Genomic DNA, 21,300 nt, shown 5'->3' on the forward strand with positions numbered 1-21,300 from the left:
GCCCACCTCGGCCTCCCAAAGTGCTGGGATTACAGGTGTGAGCCACCCCGCCTGGTCAAGGGCAGAACTCTTTTAATAAATCCTCCCCCAAGTATGACTTCGATGCAGGTGGGCGGGGGCCACATAGGATAGTTCTGTTCTCCTGCCGAGTCCTGAAGGTGTGTCTGGCACACCTCTTAAGGTGTGGGCGCTGCTCACCCCACACTGCTCCCCCTTGCTCTCAGCCTTGGGTCTCTGCAGAAACTCCTGAAGACTAGAAAAGTCTCGTCGTTCTCTTCTGCATATACTCTGATTTAGTTCTCATGACTGACACCTTTGTGGGGAAGGTTTCTTCTTCCCTTGTTTTTTTTTTATAGACAGAGTTTCTCTCTGTTGCCCAGGCTGGAGTGTGGTGTCACGATCTCAACTCACTACAACCTCCATCTCTCAGGTTCAAGTGATTCTCCAGCCTCAACCTCCCCAGCAGCTGGGACTACAGGCATGGGCTTTTTTTTTTTTTTTTTACCCCCACCCCCAGGCAAGGAGTCCCAGGAGACCAGCAGAGCAGACCACGAGGGCGTTTATTGGGCCCACATTCCTGCCTGGACCTGGTTAGCGGCAGCCACACTCGTCCACCACCATGTCCTCATACTGCCGCAGTACCACGTTATCGCTGTTGTCAAAGAAGAGCACGGAGATGGGCGACAGGCGCGCGGGCACGCAGCAGGGCAGGTCGGCGGCTCCCGGGGCGGCTGCGTGCATGAGCGCGCGCAGTACGGCGTGGTTGAACGCAGGCGGACGCCCGGGCCCCGACAGCGCAGCGGGCAGCGCGCACTGACCCTGGCAATAGTTGGCCAGGAAGCCGCGCGGCGCGATGACCCAGCGGTGCCAGCCCACCTCGCGGAAGCTCACGTATAGCCGCCGCGCGCGACACGCGCCCCCGGGACCGCCGCCCAGCACGGGTTCGGCGCCGCGCCGCGGCCAGGCAAGGGGGTGGCCCAGGAGCGGGTGGAGAGTCACCAGCAGCAGCGAGGCCTCGGCCAGGCGCGCGCAGGCCGCAGGGGTCCGGAGGCGCAGCGCCAGCGCCAGGCGGAGGCTGCGCGGCCACGAGGCGTTCCGATCCCAGGCGGCGCCCAGCAGCTCTGCGCGCACCGGCGGCCCCAGGGTGGGCACCGCCAGGCGGAGCAGCACCAGCCCGGGGATCGCGCCTGCGCCCGGACCCGCCAGCGCCACGCTCAGCTCCCACCTGCCCTCCGGAGCCTCCGCCGCCGTGAAACGCAGCTCCAGGAGAAGCTACTCTGCCTGGTGCGGCACCGGGCAGGCCACCACTGTCAGAATGCCGTGATCGTCATCCTCATCCTGGCCTGGGAGGGCATCCCCCGTAGCCTCGGCGACGACACCCTCTACCAGGAGCTCACGGAGACCCTCCGGAAGTATGGGAACCCCACCAGCCGGAGATGCGGCCTCAACGATGACCGGACCTGCGCTTGCCAAGGCAAAGACCCCAACACCTGCGGTGCCTCCTCCTTTGGTTGTTCCTGGAGTATGTACATCAACGGCTGCAAGTGTGCTCGAAGCAAGACACCTCGCAAGTTCCGCCTCGCGGGGGACAATCCCGAAGAGGTCATCTTTCTAGGTGTTAGATTTAGCAGGAAAGGCGGTCTCCGGCGCATGGACCACCCTCTGGGTCTTTGCTGTACTTCCCGAGGCATATACCACCCTACCTGGCTGCTGGACAGATGCTGGGCAGTTGTCCGGGCCCTTGTCTCCATGCCGGGAACCTGGCCTGGTCCCTGGGCTCTGGAATGGCGTCCACACAGTATGGCCACTAGCTCCTAGTACCAGAAGGGCTTCCCACTTCCCGTGGCGCACGGACATCCTCTCCACACCAACACCCATGTCACCTGCTGTGCTCTGACTGCCAAGCTCAGGTCTTCATAAGGAAAAGAAAGCATATTAAAATTTAGAACTCTTTATTTACCCCCCCCCAAAAAATTGTTCTATTTGTTATTTTTTTGAGATGGCGTCTTGCTCTGTTGCCCAGGCTGGAGTGCAGTGGCATGATCTCGGCCTACTGCAACCTCCACCTCCCGGGTTCAAGCGATTCTCCTGTCTCAGTCTCCTGAGTAGCTGGGATTACAGACACTCACCACCATGCCCAGCTAATTTTTGTATTTTTAGTAGAGACAGTGCTTCACCACGTTGACCAGGCTGGTCTCAAACTCCTGACCTCAAGTGATCCGCCTGCCTTAGGCTCCCAAAGTGCTGGGATTACAGGCGTGAGCCACTGTGCCCGGCTGTTGGAAGGCTTTTTCTTATGCCACTTGACAGGCTAGAAAACTGAAGTCCACAGACAGAAACAGGTGAATAGCGGGACAGACAAAACTCCAACGAATGGCCGGGTGTAGTGGCTGACACCTGGAACCCCAGTATTTTGGGAGGCTGAAGTGAGAGGATCGCTTGAGCCCAGGAGTTAGAGACCAACTTGGACAATGTAGCAAGACCCTGTCTCTACAAAAAATTAAAAAATTAGGTGGGCATGACAGTACATGCCTGTAGTCCCAACTACGTGAGAGGCTGAGGCTGGAGGATTGCTTGAGCCCAAGATATGGAGGCAGGGACCTGCGATCATGCCACTGCACCCCAGCCTGGGTGGCAGAGTTTGTTTGAGACCTTGTCTGAAAACAAACAAACAATCCAGCAACCTCCAACTTGGTTCTGACGTCCCCAAAGTCTGTGTCCTTCCTAGTGCACTAACCCAGGAACAAAGCTGCGTATACCCCAGGAACTAGCAAATACCTCAGTGCTTACTGACCGAGCGGGGTGGGGGGCATCACTTCTGGCTGATAGGAGCTGTGGGGGCTGGGGGGGGCCTGACCTCACAGATGGAGGCCCCATCAAAGCCATCCCTGCACCAGCCAGCTGGGGCTGGGACCCCCCTGCCAGTCCTGCTTCTGTCACTGCCTTGGTTGGTTGTGGGAGGTGGCTCCTTGGCTGGGTTTTGGGGACACAGCTGCCCCCCACCCCTCGCTGGCACCCTGCAGCCTGGCACATCTCCAGAGCTGGTTGGCTCATCTAGAAATGACATTGCGTCTTGGCTGCCAAAGCCAGCTGGAGAAACTTTTATTTAGACCTGCCCTGGGGGTTGGGGCTGAGGGGTGGAAAGGTGGGCAGGGCCAGGGTGCATCCATCCTCTGGCACTGGGAAGCCGCTGGGTCCGGCCTGGTACCCACCGATGCCGAGCCACTGTGACCAGAACTCTGACCCTCCAGAGGTGCTGCATCCCCACCCTGTGGCTCTGTCTGTGCCTCCGTAATCTGCTTGGATGTTTGGAGCTGAGATTCAGGCTCCAGTTCCTCCTCTTCAACAACTGTCAGTTGCAAAGCCCTTGACCTCTCCAGAGTCCACCCGCCCCTCTCTGTCCTCCCTGCCCATCCCTGGCTCATACCTTGCTGTCTTTCTCCAGAACTGTTCCAGAAGCCACCTTCCTGCTCACCCACCACAATCTGTTCTTCAGTTCTTCACACACTGCCAGAGTGAGCTTCCTCCCTCCCTCCTTCCCTCCCTTTCTCCCTTCCCTCCTCCCTCCCTCTCTCCCTTTTTTCTTTCCCTCCCTTCCTCCTTCCTTTCTTCTTTCTTTCTTCCTTCTTTTTCTTTCTTTCTTCCTCTCTTTCTCTCTCTTTTCTTTCTTTCTTTTTCATTCTTTCTTTCTCTCTCTCTCTTTCTCTTCCTTCTTCCTTTCTCTTCCTTCTTCCTTTTTTCTTCCTTCCCTTCCTCCCTCCCTCCCTCCCTTCCTTCCGTCCTTCCTTCCAGACATGGTCTCCCCGTGTTGCCCAGGCTGCTCTTGAACTCCTGGCCTCAGACGATCCTGCCCATGCTGCCTCCTGAGTAGCTGGAATTATAGGTGTGTGTCACTGTGCCTGGCTTACAGAGTGAGCTTTCTGACACCACGACCCTTCCCTGCTCAGAAGCCTTGCATGGCTCCCTGGGGCCTCTGGGGCTAGGTCCAGCTCCTTATCCTGGCGTTTAAAGCCCCTCATGAACTTCCCTGACAACGCTGGGAGCCTTATTCCTCCACTGCAGTCCTGCCATACGGCTTCCCTCTTGATTCCCTAGGCCATGCTTCCCTCTCCTTCTCTTTCCCCATCCTCACTCCCTTCGCCATATGTCCAAAGCATTCTAGGCCTTCAAGGGCCTCCGTCTCTCCATGGATTCCTCCCTGTTGCCAGGCCTGACCCCCTCTCCCTCCTGTCTTTAGTACGCCCCAGCATCGTCTTCCTGGGGTCTCGGTTATGTACATTCTGGCTCTTCTCCCAGCCCTGTCTGTGAGTTTTAGCAGGGCCCAGCTCTGGTTCTAATCTTTCTCTGCACTCCAGCTCAAAGCATGGTCAGGCACATGGATGGCTGGGTGAAAGTCACTGCTGGCTGAGTGAAGAGTTGGCTGACAAACTGTTTGTATTCATTTGTTTATTCGACCAATATTGATTGAATGCCAATTAAGTGGCATACTAGTTTAAATGCTATAGATATAGGTGGCTGGGCACGGTGGCTCATGCCTATAATCCCAGCACTTTCGGAGGCCGAGGCAGGCGGATCACCTGAGGTCAGAAGTTCAAGACCAGTCTGGGCAGCATGGCAAAACCTGTCTCTACTAAAAATACAAAAATTTAGCTGGGCATGGTGGTGCGTGCCTGTAGTCCCAGCTACTTGGGAGGCTGAGGCAGGAGAATCACTTCAACTCAGGAGGCAGAGGTTGCAGTGAGCCAAGATCATGCCACTGCACTCCAGACTGGGAAACAGAGCGAGACTCTGTCTCTAAATAAATAAATGCTGTAGATATAGCAATGAATAAAACAGATAAAAATGTCTCTCTCCTGAGGGAGCTTACATTCTAGTTGGGGGAGATAGATAACAAACAAGATATATAAGTATTGTGAATTTTATTGTAAAATTCACAGTATTTCAGATAATCATAAAGGCTTAGGAGAGAAGTGGTGTTGGGAAGGGAAACAGGGAGAGTGTGAGTATTGGGAGGAGAGGGCAGCAATTTGATGTAGGGTGGCCAGAGAGGCCTCACTGAGATGGTAGTTGTTGAATAAAGACCTGTAGCGGGTGAAGGAGTGAATTATGTGGATATATGGGGGAACAGTAAGTCAGGAGTATACCCAATGGGTACACAACGAGGTGGCTACTCTGATTAGTGCAGAGAGAGGAGGACAGAGAGGTGATGGGTGCCCAATGATGGGTTCTAAGATGGGGGACATCTGGCTTTTGTCTTCTGCATCTATTGAAACGATCATGTGGTTTTGTCCTTTATTTGATTACTATAGTTTATTACATTGACCGATATTTATATGCTTAACCAACCTTGCATTCCTGGGATATGTTCTCCGTGGTCATAGTGGATGACCATTTTTATGTCTTGCTGGATTTGACTTGATAGTACTTTGTTGAGGATTTTTGCATGAACGTTTTGATACTGGTGTTCCGTTTTCTTGTGGTGTCTTCGTCTGTTTTGGCATTAGGGTAGTGGCCTTGTAATGAGTTGGCAAGTGTTCCTTCCTCTTCTGGTTTTTGGAAGACTTTATGAGGAATTTGTTAATTCATCGTTAAACATTTGGAAGAATTCACCAGTGAAGCCATCTAGTTCTGGGCTTTTGTTTGTGGAAAGTTTTTTGATTGCTAACTCAATATTTACTTGTTATAGGTCAATTCGAATTTTCTATTTCTTCTTGAGTTGTTTCAGTAGTTTTTATGTTTTTAGGAATTTGTCCATTTATTCTAGGTTAATCTAATTTGTTGGCACACAATAGTTTATACAACAGTTCCTTCTAATTCTTTTAATTTCTGTAAGGTCGGTAGTAATGTCCCCGTTTCATTCCTAATTTTAATAATTTGAGTCTTTTTGTTCAGTCAGTTTATCTAAAGGTTTGTCCATCTTGCTGATCTTTTCAAAGAACCAACTTTTGGTTTCATCGATTTTTCTCTATTATTTGCTTTTTTTTTTTGACATAGGGTCTGGCTTTGTTTCCCAGGCTGGAGCTCCTGGCTTCAAGCAATCCTTCAGCCTCAGCCTCGCCTCCCTAAGTGCTGGGATTACAGGAGAGAGCCACCCCCATCTGGCTGGCTTATGTTGAGTAGAATCTGCCTACTCTGGGGGCAAGGGCAGAAGCAGAGAGGAGTGAGGAGCCTATTGCTAGAATGCAGGTGAGATGATGGGGCTTGGACCAGAGTGGCAGCAATGGAGGTGGTGAGAGGCAGTTGGATTACATATGTATTTTGAAGGTAGAGCTATCAGAATTTCCTGATGAATTCCAGGAAGGAATGAGTCCATGCATCCATCCACCCACCCACCACTTCGCTTATCAGATTGCAGGAACCAAAGTCCTTCCTGCAGCATTTCTGCTGTTGGAGTAGGTCCTGGGCAGATAGGCTCTAAACTCTTCTTGGGAAGGGCCCATGGGAAGATGGGCCTGTGTGCTAGTGTGTGCATGCATCTAATATGAGTGTGTGCATGTTCATTCTTGTGTATATACATTAAAATGAACATACTAGCAGGGCACAGTGGTTCATACCAATAATCCCAGCACTTTAGGAGGCCAAGGTGGCTGGATCACTTGAGGTCAGGAGTTCAAGTCCAGCCTGGCCAACATGGCGAAACCCCATCTCTACTAAAAATACAAAAATTAGCTGGGTGTGGTGGCATGTGCCTGTAATCTCAGCTACTCAGGAGGCTGAGGCAGGAGAATTGCTTGAACCCAGGAGGCAGAGGTTGCAGTGAACTGAGATCACACCACTGCACTCTAGCCTGGGCAACAGAACAAGACTCTGTCTCAGAAAAAACAAAAAACATGAATATACTAGCTGGGCATGATGGCTCACACCTGTGAGGCAAAGGTGGGTGAATCACTGAGGTCACAAGTTCGAGATCAGCCTGAGTGACATGCTCTCTCCCATGCCCTGTCTCCACTAAAAATATATTTTAAAAAATTAGCTGGGTGTGGCAGTGGGCATCTGTAATGCCAGCTACTCTGGAGGCTGAGACAGGAGAATCACTTGAACCCAGGAAGTGGAGGTTTCAGTGAGCCGAAATCATGCCGCTACACTCCAGCCTGGGCGACAGAGTGAGCCTCCATCTCAAAAAAAGAAAAAAGGAAAAAAAAGAGAATATACTTATACATACGATATACATTTAGCATGAATGTACATTTAAATTTAGCATGAATAAATAAAAATGCTAAATATATATTGTATGTACGACTATGTCTGTTTTAATTTGCATGTGTGTGTGTGTGCGCGCGTGTGGTGTGTATGTGCGAGTGTGTCTGTGTGTTGTTTTGTACGCTGGCCTGTGCCTGGGTGTGCACACCCACGTCAGGACATGCAGACAACTGTGTGGGATGTGCCTGTGTACACATGTGTGCCTGCAGCTAAGTATAGCTTTTCTCTTGCTACTTGGTGGCTGTAACTGCACTGTGTGGGCAGGCTGATTTTTGGTGGTACCGTGTGTCTGCTCCCAGATTTCCTGAAGTAGGGCCAAATCCTGCTGCTGGTTTCATGGAAATGAGTTTTTCTGAGAATATAAAGTCCGATCCGGGGCCTTCCCTGGGGATGCTCATGCCCTGTGGCCACCTACAGAAGCAGAGTGTTCCATCTTTCCAGGCCTCTTGGCAAGGGAAGTGGACTTCCCGGCTGTTAATTAGGATCCAGACACGCACGCAGCAGGTCCTGGCTCACACCACCTTCCTTGGCCTTCTTCCCAGAGCTGCTGCCCTTCAGAGGAGAAGGCGTTTGTGTTCAGAGGAGGGACTGAGCCCAAGGCAGGGGCTCCACTGTCACTGACCTGGTGGCTGGAGGATGTGAGTGCACATTGGCGGTCCCCCGCAGGTGGGCTCTGTGGTCAAGGTGGAGGGGCAGGAGTGGGGCACGGGAGAAGGCACACAATGAGGTGCCTGAAAGACCTGAAAGACATCATTCCTTCTTCTTCCCTTACCCGCTGTGTGACTTATGTGACCTAGGGCAAGATCTGGACCTTGCTGAGCCTCAATATTCTTTTCCTTTTTTTTTTTTTTTGAGATGGAGTTTCGCTCTTCTTGCCCAGGCTGGAGTGCAATGGCGCAATCTCAGCTCACTGCAACCTCTGCCTCCCGGGTTCAAGCAATTCTCCTGCCTCAGCCTCCCGAGTAGCTGGTACTACAGGCGTGCACCACCATGCCCGGCTAATTTTTGTATTTTTAGTGGAGACAGTGTTTCACCATGTTGACCAGGACGGTCTCGATCTTTTGGCCTCGTGATCCGCCCGCCTCGGCCTCCCAAAGTGCTAGGATTACAGGTGTGAGCCACTGTGCCCAGCCTGCTGAGCCTCAGTTTTCTTAGCAATAGAATGGGAGTGCTACTCCTTACCTCTCGGTTTCATTAAAGAGGTAAGTGAACTTTGGAGCCTGTTCTAATTGCTATGGCGATGCCACAAAACATAATGTCTTAAAACGACAGCAACATTAATTTGCTCACAAATGTGCAGTTTGGGCCAGGTTTGAGAGCAAGGAGGCTGGTATCTCTTTTCCACCTGATATTAGCTAGGCAGGACGAGGGTGAGGGGCTGGATCACCGAAGGGGTGGGGCCTGCCTGGCAGAGGATGCAGCTATTGACTGAGAACTCAGCAGAAGCTGTGGGCTAGAACTCCTGTCTGTGGCCTCTCTGTGTGGTCTGGGCTTCCTCACAACATGGTGTCTGGGTTAAACAAGGACTAATGTCCTGAGACAGAGGGCCAGGTGGAACTGTATTGCCTTTTATGACCTACCCTTGAAAGTTACCAGGAATGTAACTTCATTCTCTGAATTCTATTGCATTTACTTTTTTCTTGTTTTTAAACCTGAGCACAACTACTTCCTGCTCCAAGTAATGGGGCAAATAAATGAACTCTAGGCTGGGCACGGTGGCTCATACCTGTGATCCCAGCCCTTTGGGAGGCCAAGGCAGGCGGATTACCTGAGATCAGGAGTTCAAGATCAGCCTAGCCAACATGGCAAAACGCCATCTCTACATAAATATGAAAATTAGCCTGGCATGATGGCAGGTGTCTGTAATCTCAGCTACTTGGGAGACTGAGGTGGGAGAATTACTTGAACCCAGGAGGCGGAGGTTGCAGTGAGCCGGGATCACTGCCAATGCACTCTAGCCTGGGTGAGGGAGCAAGACTCCATCTCAAAAAAAAAAAAAAATCAAAAAACCAAAAACAAAAAAGAAGGCCAGGCACGGGGGCTCATGCCTGTAATCCCAGCACTTTGGGAGGCCGAGGCAGGCAGATCACGAGGTCAGGAGTTTGAGACCATCCTGTCTAACATGATGAAACCGTGTCTCTACTAAAAATACAAAAATCAGCTGGGCGTGGTCATGAGCACCTGTAATTCCAGCTACTCAAGAAGCTGAGGCAGGAGAATCTCCTGAACCCGGGAAACAGAGGTTGCAGTGAGCTGAGATTACACCTTTGCACTCCAGCCTGGGTGACAGAATAAGACTCTGTCTCAAAAAAAAAAAAAAAAGGCTGTGTGCAGAGGCCTGGTGCAGTAGCTCATGCCTGTAATCCCAGGCCTTCGGGAGGTCGAAGCAAGAGGATCACTTGAGGTCAGGAGTTTGAAACCAGCCTGGTCAACATGGGGAAACCCAGTCTGTACTAAAAATACAAGTTAGCTGGGCGTGGTGTCTTACACCTGTAATCCCAGCTACTCGGGAGGCTGAGGCAGGAGAATCGCTGGAACCCGGGAGGCGGAGGTTGTAGTGAGCCAAGATCGCGCCACTGCACTCCAGCCTGGGTGACAGAGTGAGACTCCTGCTCAAAAAAATAAATAAATAAAAATAAAATAAATACCATAGCATGTTAGATGGGGACGAGTTCTGTGGAGAGCAACAGCAGGGAAAGGGGACAAAGGGAGTGATGAGGCAATGCAAGCAGCCAGAGGAGGCCTCGCTGAGATGGTGGCACTCCAGAAGCGAGTGTGGGAAGGAGCCATGTGGGTCTGGGTTGGGGCAGGGAAGGGTGGTCCCTGTGTGGGGAGCAGCCTGTGCAGACGCCCTAAGGGAGAACGCCTGGCTGCTGTGTTGGGGAAATGTAACTGGAATGGGGTCAGCCAGGGAACAGTAGCAGACCGTGACCTCTGATGGGGGAGTGAGGGTGGGGATTACAGAGGGCCTTGTACATGTATTCCCTCTGGCTTCCAATGCCAGTGAAATGGGAAGCCACCAGAAAGTGCCCAGCACAGAGGTGAGAGGCTCTGACTTAGGGGTGATAAAAAAAATCACCTCAAAACTTAGTGGCTTAAAACAATGCCCAGGCCGGGCATGGTGGCTCAAGCCTGTAATCCCGGCACTTTGGGAGGCTGAGGCGGGCGGATCACAAGGTCAAGAGATCGAGACCATCCTGGCCAACATGGTGAAACCCCGTCTCTACTAAAAAAAAAAAAAAAAAAAAAAAAATTAGCTGGGCCTGGTGGCATGCGCCTGTAGTCCCAGCTACCCAGGAGGCTGAGGCAGGAGAATTGCAAACAAACAAAAAAAACAAAAACAAACAAACAAAAAACAATGCCCAGTTATTTCCAATTCGGTGGCTTGGCTGAACGCTTCCTGCTGCTTTGCCCATGCCCACTCATGCGGCTGCTTTCACCTGGACAATTGCTGGACTGGAAGGTCCACGCCGACCTTGCTCCCCTCTGGCTGTCCCCTGGGTCCGCTTCATTCTTCTCCGTGTGGCCCTTCATCCTCCACTAGGCTAGATCAGCTTCCTTATATGACCATCTCAGGGCAATGCTCTAAGAAAGTAGAAGCAGGAGTTGCAATGTCTGTTACCCCCAGGCCAGGAGCTTGAAAAGCATCACTTCCACCTGATTTTATTTGTCTGTCATCTATTTATCTATCTATCTATCCATCCATCTATCTATTTTAGATAGGGTCTCACTCTGTAACCCAGGCTGGAGTGCAGGGGTGTGATCTCAGCTCACTGCAACCTCCACCTCTCTGGTTTAAGTGATACTCCTGCCTCAGCCTCCCGAGTAGCTGGGATTACAGTAGCCACCACGCCCGGCTAATTTTTGTATTTTTAGTAGAGACAGGGTTTCACCGTATTTGCCAAGCTGGTCTCGGACTCCTGACTTCAAGTGATCCATCCGCCTCGGCCTCCCAAAGTGCTGGGATGACAGGGTGAGCCACTGCGCCTGGCCACTTCCACCTGATTTTATTGGTCAAAGCAAGGTATAACGCCAGCCCATTTACCATGGCAGGGGCCTTCATACAAAGGTGTGAATGTCAAGAGGCCTGATTAATTTGGGGCCATTTTGTAACTGTGGACCACGTGGTTTAACAGGCACTCTCTGGCTACCACACTGAGAATAGAATGAAAGAGGACAGGCTGGGCGTGGAGACTCACACCTGCCATCCTAGCACTTTGGGCAGCTGAGGTTGGAGAATCGCTTGAGTTTAAGCTCAGAAGTTTGAGACCAGTCTGGGCCGCATAGAGAGAAAACATTAAAAAACAAACAAAAAAGAAATTAAAAAAAAAAAAAAAAGATGCCGGGCACGGTGTCTCACGCCTGTAATCTCAGCACTTTGGGAGGCCAAGGCAGGCAGATCACGAGGTCAGGAGTTCAAGACCAGCTTCACCAACATGGAGAAACCCCGTCTCTACTAAAAATACAAAATTAGCTGGGCTTAGTGGCGCACGCCTGTAATTCCAGCTACTCGGGAGGCTGAGGCAAGAGAATCACCTGATCCCGGGAGGCAGAGGTTGTGGTAAGCCGAGATTATGCCACTGCACTCCAGCCTGGGCAACAAGAGCGAAACTCTATCTCAAAAAACAAAAAAAAACAGAAATTTTTTTTTTAAAAAAAGGACAAAGGCAGAAACAAGGAAATCACTCAGGAGGTTTTCTAGTAATCTAGGCAGTTGATAGTGATGGCTTGGACCAGGGTAGTCATGGAGGAAGTGTGGAGAAGTGGTCAGATTCTGGGTGTATTTTGGAAGTAGAATTACAGGATTTCCTGAGAGACGGGGTGTGACGTGTGAAAGAAAGGGAGGGGTGCAGGGTGGCTTCAAGGTTTTTGCCCTGAGCAGCTAGAAGCATGGACTTGCCCCTTCCAGCGGCAGGAAGACTGAGGGAGGGGCAGGGCGATTCATTGTGGAGAGTTCATTTTAGACATGTTAAATCGAGGTGCTTCTTAGGACATTCGACTGGACCTGTTTTCTTTTTTTCTTTTTTTTTTTTTTTTGAGATGGAGTTTTGCTCTTGTTGCCCAGGCTGGAGGACAATGGCATAATCTCAGCTCACTGAAACCTCCGCCTCCCGGGTAGCTGGGATTACAGGCCCCTCTTGCACCAAGCCAGGCTAATTTTGTGTTGTTAGTAGAGACAGAGTCTCACCATGTTGGCCAGGTTGGTCTTGAACTCCTGGCCTCTGGTGATCTGCCCGCCTCAGCCTCCCAAAGTGCTAGGATGACAGGCATGAGCCACAGTGCCCCACCTCGGACCTGTTTTCTAAGACAGGGTCTGGCTCTGTCACCCAAGCTGGAGTGCAGTGGTGCGATCTCAGCTCACTGCATCCTGGACCTCCTGGGCTCAAGTGGATCCTCCCACCTCAGCCTCCTGAGTGGCTGGGACTACAGGTGCGAGTCACCACGCTCAGCTAATTTCTGTATTCTTTTGTAGAGATGGTGTTTCACTATGTTACCCAGGCTGCTCTTGAACTCCTGGGCTTGAGTGATCCGCCTGCCTCGGCCTCCCAAAGTGCTGGGATTACACGCATGAGCCGCTGAGCTCAGCGGGCCCTGCGCGAGATCGACAGCTTCCAGGCGGGCAGCAGTGGGGAGGCTTGTTCTGCTGTTCTTTCCGCCTCCCCTGGTGCCCAGCCAGGCGATCACTTGCTCACTCACTGATGGCCACCTTCGCTGTGCCAAGCTGTGCCTGTCTCCCAGCAGCTGCAGGCAGAGCAGTGACTGAAACTCCGGCGCACCCCCTGACCCTGGCTTGGTCTGTCCCTGCCTTCTGTGGGATGCCTCCCAGCCCCCACTGTTGGCCACAACAGGCCCCCCGCGCCCCTCACCGCCCCGATCCCGGCTGGCATGATGTGCCTGGAGTGCGCCTCGGCGGCGGCGGGCAGCGAGGAGGAGAAGGAGGCGGTGGCGGAGCTGCGGCGGCGGCGCCGGGGGTGCGCAGCACGGGGCTGGCGGTGGCGGCTGCTGCGGGGCGCGCGGCGCAGGCCGCGCTGGAGTCTCGGCCGCGGACGATGAGGTGCAGACCCTGTCGGGCAGCATGAGGCGGGCCCGGGCCGCAGCCTCCGGTCCCCCCTCCCCCAGCTGCGCAGCTGCTGCCAAGGGCCCGAGCGCGCAGCAGCCCAAACCGGCCAGCTTGGGCTGCGGGCCGGGGGCAGCCGCCGCCATCCTCAGCCTGGGCAACGTGCTCAACTACCTGGACAGGTACACCGTGGCAGGTGAGCGAGGGCCCCACCCCGCCCGGGGGCCAGGTGTTGGAGGAGTCCCCACCCCCGAGCAACCCGCGCGTCCTTGCCAGCCCTTGGCGGCCCATCCGTTGTCCTCTTCTCCAAGTCTCCTCTGCGTCTCTCTGCGCCCCTTCCACCCCAGCCGCAGGTTCCCGGGCCTCCTTCCCTTCCCCCAGCCCAGGCCATCTGTCCGTCCATGGCCCGTCAGTTCCTTTCTCCGCCGCCTCCACCCCACAGCGTGCGTGCGGCGAGTGCTCGCGCCTCTTGCGGGTGTGCGCTAGGGAGACGGGTGTGTGCGCGCGTGGCGGCCCGGTTGTGTGTGTGTGAGCGTGTGAGCGCATGGCTGACAAAGGCTCTGGGCTGCGGGGAGCGGAGGGAGGGGCGGGGCGGGTCCGCGGCGCCTGGGGACCCGGGTTGCGGTTTGCAGCTGGCCCCGTACAGAGGCCTGAAGACGCCTCCTCCTGCTCCATAGCACTTGGGGCGCAGGGTGGGGCGCAGGGTAGGGCGCAGGCCTCTGGAACCAGAGACCTCCAGCCTCATCCTCAGGGAGCATCTCTGGGAATCAGCCTTGGGGACGGGATTGGGATCGGGATTGGGTTCTAGTCCCAGATTTGCTCCTAATGTGCTTGCTGTGTGACCTTGGGCCAATCTCAGCTTGTGTTTAGGTCTCTTTGCCCATTTGTGAGTTGATTGATCCTTGGGCTTTTGGGGGGATGCACGTGGTTCTGGAATTTCCTTCTGCTGGCTCCCCTCCCCAGCTCTTAGGGGTGGGTCTAGGGGTAGGAATTTGCCCTAGACTGAGCTGCTACTGGTTGGGAATGGTGGTGCCTTGAGAGGGAAGGACTCTGGCCAGACTGGCATAGGTAGGGGCTCCCTGCAGGAGGAGAGCAGTACTGTGTGCCTGGCATGCTGGCCCAGAACCTACCTGACTATAGCCTAGTGAAATCTGGAGCTACCAAATACACACACAACAGGGAAAAAGAGAGAGAGAGAGAGGGAGGGCAGAGGAGAGAGAGAGAGAAGGATTTATTTTGGACAGACTCTGAAGAGAACTTTGTGTCAGTTGAGAGAAGAGAGCCCTGGCATAAACCACATGCCACCTGGTGCCCTTCTCCGGGCCTCAGTCTCCCCCTCTGCTGAATGGAGTTTTGTGTCAAGTGGAAGGGAGGAATTCCGATGGGAGAGCGGCAGCTTTGCCCCGTCTCTTCTGCAGATAGGGCACTCGAGGCAAAGGGCTGGCCCAGGTCACACAGGGAGGCTGTGTGAAGCAGAGCGCTGGTCTTCTCTGGGCCTGGTCCTCGCTTGCTGGCTGGGAGATTGGTGAATAGGGCCATGGGGGAGATGAGGGTGAGCATCAGTATCAGAGGGAGGAACAAACCTGGAACGCTGCACCAGCCAGAGCTTGGAGGCTGCGGACAGGGGCCGGTCCTGCCTCCCACTTTCCTCTGCCCTCTTGGAGCCCTGGCTAGGGTCTCCCCACTTCCGCTCCTAGAGCTGTGAGGTCTTCGGGATTCCTTCACTGTCAGGCCTGGGGTTTCTGAAGGAGGCTTCCAGGAGGCAAACAGCAGGATGAGGCTTTGTAAACTGGAAAGGGTGGTGCCTGGGGAGGGGTGGGCTTACTTATCGCTCAACTGTTTCTAGCACCCATGTGAGGATGGCTGGCGTGGATTTTGAGGGGTGACTGGTTGTAGCCTTTTGGGGGCCGTTAGGGTGCAGGTGGGGAACATAGGCCAGATGTGGGAGCCTGGGGGCCAGCCCAGCCTCGCTCCTGCAGCCTCTGCATCTCAGTTTCCATCTGAGGTGGGGAGCATCAGTCCCGGCCTCCTTGGTGACTGAAGCAGCATGCGGGAGAAGGCTGAGGGTTTGTGGGTTCGAGGGGAGCTGTTCGGAGGTCTCTTATCTCTTCCCCACCCTCTTCCCCAGACCCCTAGCTTAGCCTGTGTCTGTGGGCACACAGCCCACACCCCCATGGGTCACAATAAGGCTGGGGCCACCTTGTCCCTGGCCCCTGGTGGTCTTTGGAGTCCCTGGGCCAGGACAGGGCTGAGGAGGCTGAGCTGGGCAAGGAGTGGCTGTGCAAAGCCCCCAAATTGCTAAGGCAGTGCCTGGTTCCAGTAAAGCTGGCCCCAAATGATAGACTAGAACCACAGGCCAGAGGCCCGGCTGCCCGGCCCTGCCCACTCTGGGCACAGAGACACAGCAGGGAGGAGGGGGGTGCTCTGGGCTCCAGGGGTGGTGTCTCTCTAGGGCTGGTGGGATCTGTGGGCAGGACTTTTGGGTGGGGAGGGGTGTTTCTCTGAGGGGTCAAGGCTCTGGGCTGGGGGCCTCATCCTCGTGGTCCCTGCAGAGATGGTCACTAAGCTGCTCTGCCATTAATGACCCAGATTTGCAGGCTGGCGTGGGGGCAGGGGACTGGCACACATAGAACAAACCCGACTGAGATTCAGAAATGAACCCAGCAGGGATGTCTTGGGATTCTGGGCCACTTCTCAAATGGACAACCTGAGGCTCAGAGTGGGGGCCAGCTGATCCTGAAGGTCATGTAGCCTCCTCTCGGGCAGATGGGGGCAGGATCCTGCCCCGTGGAAGTCGGGATGGGTAGGAGTGAGTGTGCCTGAGTCCAGGGCGCTGGCTGACGGACGGCCTTGGCCCAGTCCCTAGGCTGGTGGGGTGCCGGTGGGGCCATGCTGTGGCTTCCCAGCCTTAGCCATCCAGTGCCAGGTCAGCAGAGCCAGGCTCCCAGGTCCCTGTAATTACCGAGGTGGGAGGTGAGCTGAGCTGAGCTGAGCTGGAGCAGGAGAAAGACTCCCAGCGGGAGCCAGCACTGAGACCTCCACACGGGGACCCAGGTCCCTCTGACAGGGACTCGCCAAGGGCATGAGGGCCCATCCCTTCAGATCCCTAGGCCCTGGGGTGGTTGATATTTATGACATTTGTTGAGTACCTACTGTGTGCCAGGCACCATTCTAAACACGGTACGTGGATTAAGCGACTTAAACCTCACCCCAACCATATGAAATGAAGCAGGTCTTCAAATGGAGCCGTTTTACAGAGGAGGAAATGGGCACAGAGAGGTTATGTCATTTGCCCAAGGTCACACAGCAGAGAAAGTGGGAAAACCAGGACTTAAACCCAGATGCTTCAGTTCTGGAGCCCATGCTCTTGAGGATTCAGGTAAGCCACTGCTGCTGAGAGGCTTGGGCAGGGTGAAGGTGGGGTGATATTGATCGTGCTTGGGGAAACAGGGGGCACGCAGGGACAAGCTTGACCACCAGATGGCCTGTCTGGGCTGCCTAGGAAGGAAGACAACTCAGGGTCACACTGTTGGCATCTTGCATTTGAGGCTGGCCTCAGCCGAGGGTTCTCGAGGTCAGTGTGGGCTTCCCCTTACACCTGGGCCTTTCGAGGTCTCTGTGATGTCAGCAGATTGGGCCTGGCTGGAGGAAGGAGGAGGTGGCCAGGAGTCCTGGAATCTGAGCTTGACTCCTCTGGGGGCCACAGAGGGCCTAGCAGTGATGGGGAATCACTGTGACTGTCTGGGACCCGCTGCTGAGTAAGTCAGGGCCAGAGTTCATCCAGTTCTGGGGGTGCCCTTGCGGTTACGGGCACCACTTCACCAAGAGCCTCGGAGGAGAGAGGGCAGGTGTCCTGACAGACGTGACCTTGGGTCTGGGCCCTAGAGGGCGAGGCAGCTGTTAATGACTAGAGATGACTGTCTTAGGAATAGGGTACACCTGAAGCCTGTGCCGTGTGGTTCCCCAGGGCGCTCCAAGCAGCCGGGCCCGAGTTTCCAATCACCCGGCCAGTGCGTTTATAGATACCTGGGTCCCGCATCTAGAGAGGGTGGCTCCGCGGGCTTGGGGTGGGCCCCAGGAAGCTGTATTTAATAAGCACCCTCCCTAGAGGTGACTGGGCTTCTCAGGCAAGTTTGGGGCCACTGATCTGCCCGGTCTCTGCATTTCACAGGAAGAAGGAGGGGTCCAGGGAGGTGGAGAGTCATGGCTAGTGGCGCTCCCCTTGGCCTGGAGTCAGGGGCTGCGTGTGTGTGTGTGGTGGGCGCTGTGGCTGGGAGAAGAGCTGCCTTAGGGCCAGATCATGGAGACCTCAAACACTAGAAGTCTGGGCAGCTCTGTGTGAGTGGGCAACCGTGCCCATGGAAAAGCGCCTGGCATAAAGTAGTTGGCCGATACCCAGGGATGTGTGTGTTATCCTTGTTGTCGGTACCATTACTGAACCAGGGGCGTGGGCCAGTGGACCCTCAAGGACTGATGGGCGATTCTGAGGCCTGGCCAGAGGTGACAGCCAGTGGGCCACAGCGCTAGCTCCTTGAGTCCAGGAACGCTCTTGTGGCCTCTGGGGCCCCAGGCCAGGACCTAGAACCCAGTAGGAGATTCATAAGAGCTTGTGAGGTCAGGCAGCAGGAGGGAGGCAGGGGCTGGAGGCCGGCTGGCCGGCTGGCAGGGGCCGGAGGCAGGGAGCCCAGGGAGGAGGCCGCGTGACGAAGCAGATGGAGAATAAATGGGACACGCTCATGGGGTGGAGAGAGTCGGGGGGTGTTGCAGCTGACTCTCAGGGTCCTGCAGTGTTTCAGGGAATGGGGACCCAGTGGTGAGCTGGGGAATCAGAGTCAGGGGTCTGGGAAACGGGGATGAGAGCATCTGGGGCTTGAGTCTCCAGGAAGTGGCTGGTTTCAGAGGAGGAAAGCGGGTGAGGATATTGAGTTGGGAAGGGGAAAGAACTCTTAAGAACGTCTCAGCCGCGTGTGGTGATACACGCCTGTGGTCCCAGCTACTCAGGAGGGTGAGGCAAGAGGATGGCTGGAGCCCAAAAGGCCGAGGCTGCAGTGAGCTGTGATTGTGTCACTGCACCTTAGTCTGGGTCAGAGAGCAAGACCCTGTCTCAAAGCGACAACAAATACTGTCACCTGTGAAAGGAGGAGAGGGAAGGAGCTGCTGGCAGAGGGGACAAGACAGCTGTTCTCACCACCAGGACGAGGGAGGTGTGGGCACATGTGTGGGCCACTGTGCAGGAGCTGGAAGGCAGGGAGAGGCTGAACACACTGGCCTAAGCCAAGGAGTGGCCCAGCGCCGCATCCCTGCCAGGTGAGAGAAACAGTTGGCCCAGAGTAGGGGACACTGGCCTCAGACAGGAGGTGACACCTCCCGGGACTCGGGAGGTGTGTAACTGTTGTCAGTGGATGAGAAGACTCAGGCCCTCCCATTTTCTTGGGCGATGAGGACCCTGTGGCCAGGGGACGATTCTGGCTGTGGATTTGGGGTGCCGCCTGGAGAGGACTGCACTGTGGCTGTGTTGGCTGGGGTCTGCATCTGGGGTGGGAACTCCACCTTACCTGTTCCGGGGCTGGTGAGGTGGGCTTGGCCTGAGCTGTGGGAGGCTGCTCCTGGGCGTGAGGCCCGTCCTGTGACCCACCAAACCTCAGCCTCCAGAAAAGAGGCTAAAAATAAGGCTGTGGTGAAGAAGGGAGGGTACTGGAGCCCAGAGGAAAATCTGAGGCGACGGCCGAGCTGCTGTGACACACGCTTCCCATGCCAGCGGCCAGTGGGATCTCACCCTCCTGTGGCTGAGGCCGCGTCCAGGCCTGGAAGAGGGAAAGCAAGCCAGAAAGGCTGGGACCGGGTCTGACCTTGGGCCTCACAGCCTGCAGGAAGCCCTGCTCCCTGGGAAGGCTCTCTCTGGTCTTTTTCCTGGAGCTTGGCCTTGGACCCAAGGCCAGGTTCTTGGCGGTGGTAGGGTGTGGACAGGCCGTGTTATCCATGGCCTCCTGTGTCCTGGGAACTGCCCAGGACTTCCCAGAGACCTTAGATACCCATCTGGATGTGGAGGAATGTTTCTCCCTCTACCAGGAGCTCTATGTGGTAGAGGAAGTCAGGGGAGGCTTCCTGGAGGCAGAGGCAAATGTTGGACCTTGAAGTCATAGGGTGGGGAAGTGTGCAGTTGGATGGCTGAGATGTGCTGCAGGGAGGAAATGAGGGTGTTTTGATTTGCCATGCACACAGGACATGGTCATGATGGCTATGTATATATATTTTTGAGACGGAGTCTCGCTCTGTCACCCAGGCTGGAGTGCAGTGGTGTGATCTCGGCTCGCTGCAATCTCTGCCTCCCAGGTTCAAGCGATACTCCTGCCTCAGCTTCCCAAGTAGCTGGGACTACAGGCACCTGCCACCATGCCCAGCTAATTTTTTGTATTTTTAGTAGAGATGGAGTTTCACCATGTTGGCCAGGCTGGTCTTGAACTCCTGACCTCAGGTGATCCACCCGCCTTGGCCTCCCAAAGTGCTGGGATTACAGGCATGAGCCACCGCACCAGGCCCATAATGGCTATTTGATATGGCCTCCCTCCCAGAAATGGAACCTGCAGTCATACAGACCCATGTCCCTCCTTTGGCCTATGGATGGAGGACCCTCCTGCCTCCTCCTGACTCCACCCATTCTTCTGTCCACCCAACACCCAAATCGTGACAGTCCCTGGTCTGGGTCCTGGAGATGACCTGCCACGGCCCTGCCTTGCTTGTGGTCTAGTGGAGGATGAGGCCACATTCACCCATGTGCGAAGTCCCTGTGGGCCACGTGCGTGCTGGGCCCTGGAGGACACCAGCAAACCACGCAGAAGGCGGCGTGGCAGGAGAACAAGCTTTGGTTTTTGGCAGTAGACCTGGTTTCGGATCTCACTCCAAAACAGAATGTGCTGGGTGACAAATGAGTTTACATCTCAGAGCCTCAGTTTCTTCCAAAATAAAATGGGATGAGAATCACAAATACCAGCACAGAAAGTGAGGCCGGCATCTGTACCATCTTCAAAACCTCACACAGTTCCTTGGAACTTAGCAGGCAGCAGTAACTAGTTGCTCTTAGCTCCCGGCCTCGGAGGCGCTCACACCCACGCTCCTGCATGCGTTCCCCATAGAACTCACTCATCCTGGTGGGCCCAGTGCTAAAATGAGTTTAGACGGGGTAAAGTGGAGGAAAGTAACTTATAGAGAGTGGTGGGAGGGGAGCAACCAGGGAAGATGTCCCAGAACATCAGGCATCTGATCTGGCCTCAAAGGAGTGGCAGGAGTGAACCCAGTTGATGAAGTCATACCAGGATAGAAGAGGAGGTGTGGGCCAGACACGGTGGCTCATGCCTGTAATCCCAGCACTTTGGGAGGCTGAGGCAGGTGGATCACCTGAGGTCAGGAGTTCGAGACCAGCCTGGCCAACATGGTGAAACCCCATCTCTACTAAAAATACAAAAATTAGCTGGGCGTAGTGGCCCGTGCCTCTATTCCCAGCTACTCGGGAGGTTGAGGCAGGAGAATCGGTTGAACCCGGGAGGTGGAGGTTGCAGTGAGCTGAGATCGAGCCACTGCACTCCAGCCTAGGTAGCAGAGTGAAACTCCGTCTCAAAAAAAGAAGAGGAAGTGTGTGGAGTCAGGGGGCCATGAGGAGTTTGGGGTGGCTAGTGGAGGGGTGGTATCCTGAGAAGGGAGGCTGAGGGTGGGGCTGGCAGGGCCACACCTGTGCCCTGTGGTCTGGTGAAGGGCCTGGGCGTGGGGGAGCCCCAGATGACAGTGACTGTGCCACAGAGTGATGGGATCAAAGCCAGACATCAGGAGGGGGAACAGAGGTCCTGACTCAGAAAGGAATGGGTTGTGGAACGGTGAGCCCCTGGGGCTGGGGCGGAGCACCTCAGAGGTCCCTCTCGCAGGCCCTGCCATCCACAGGCCTGGGACTGGCCCCGGTTTCCACCCTCAAGGCAAAGTCACAGCCTGCCTTGGTTATTAAGTCATTAACTGGGCCTCTCACAGTCTTCATCATGGGTAATTATGGTCAA

General features: G+C 54.9%; 1 protein-coding gene and 1 long non-coding RNA gene across 2 annotated transcripts in view; one reads left to right on the plus strand and one right to left on the minus strand.

Annotated features, from left to right (window-relative positions):
• Positions 1–591: 591 nt before the first annotated feature.
• Positions 592–1,532, minus strand: LOC135274208 (embryonic growth/differentiation factor 1-like). The gene is made up of 2 exons (XM_064374535.1): positions 1,398–1,532; positions 592–1,260 (listed from the first exon to the last, which is right to left on the minus strand). The coding sequence occupies exons 1-2, from the start codon at positions 1,530–1,532 to the stop codon at positions 592–594; spliced, it is 804 nt and encodes a 267-aa protein (XP_064230605.1).
• An 11,833-nt stretch (positions 1,533–13,365) lies between these two features.
• The window catches only part of LOC105730215 (uncharacterized), a 43,782-nt gene continuing 35,847 nt past the window's right edge, over positions 13,366–21,300 (plus strand). The window contains exon 1 of the long non-coding RNA XR_010342115.1: positions 13,366–13,454. This is a non-coding gene — a long non-coding RNA (uncharacterized LOC105730215). The remainder of the gene's footprint in view (positions 13,455–21,300) is intronic.

The sequence above is a fragment of the Aotus nancymaae genome, unplaced genomic scaffold (assembly GCF_030222135.1).
Source record: "Aotus nancymaae isolate 86718 unplaced genomic scaffold, 86718_ANA_hifiasm-v0.15.2.pri h1tg000011l, whole genome shotgun sequence".
NCBI classification, from domain to species: Eukaryota; Metazoa; Chordata; class Mammalia; order Primates; family Aotidae; genus Aotus; species Aotus nancymaae.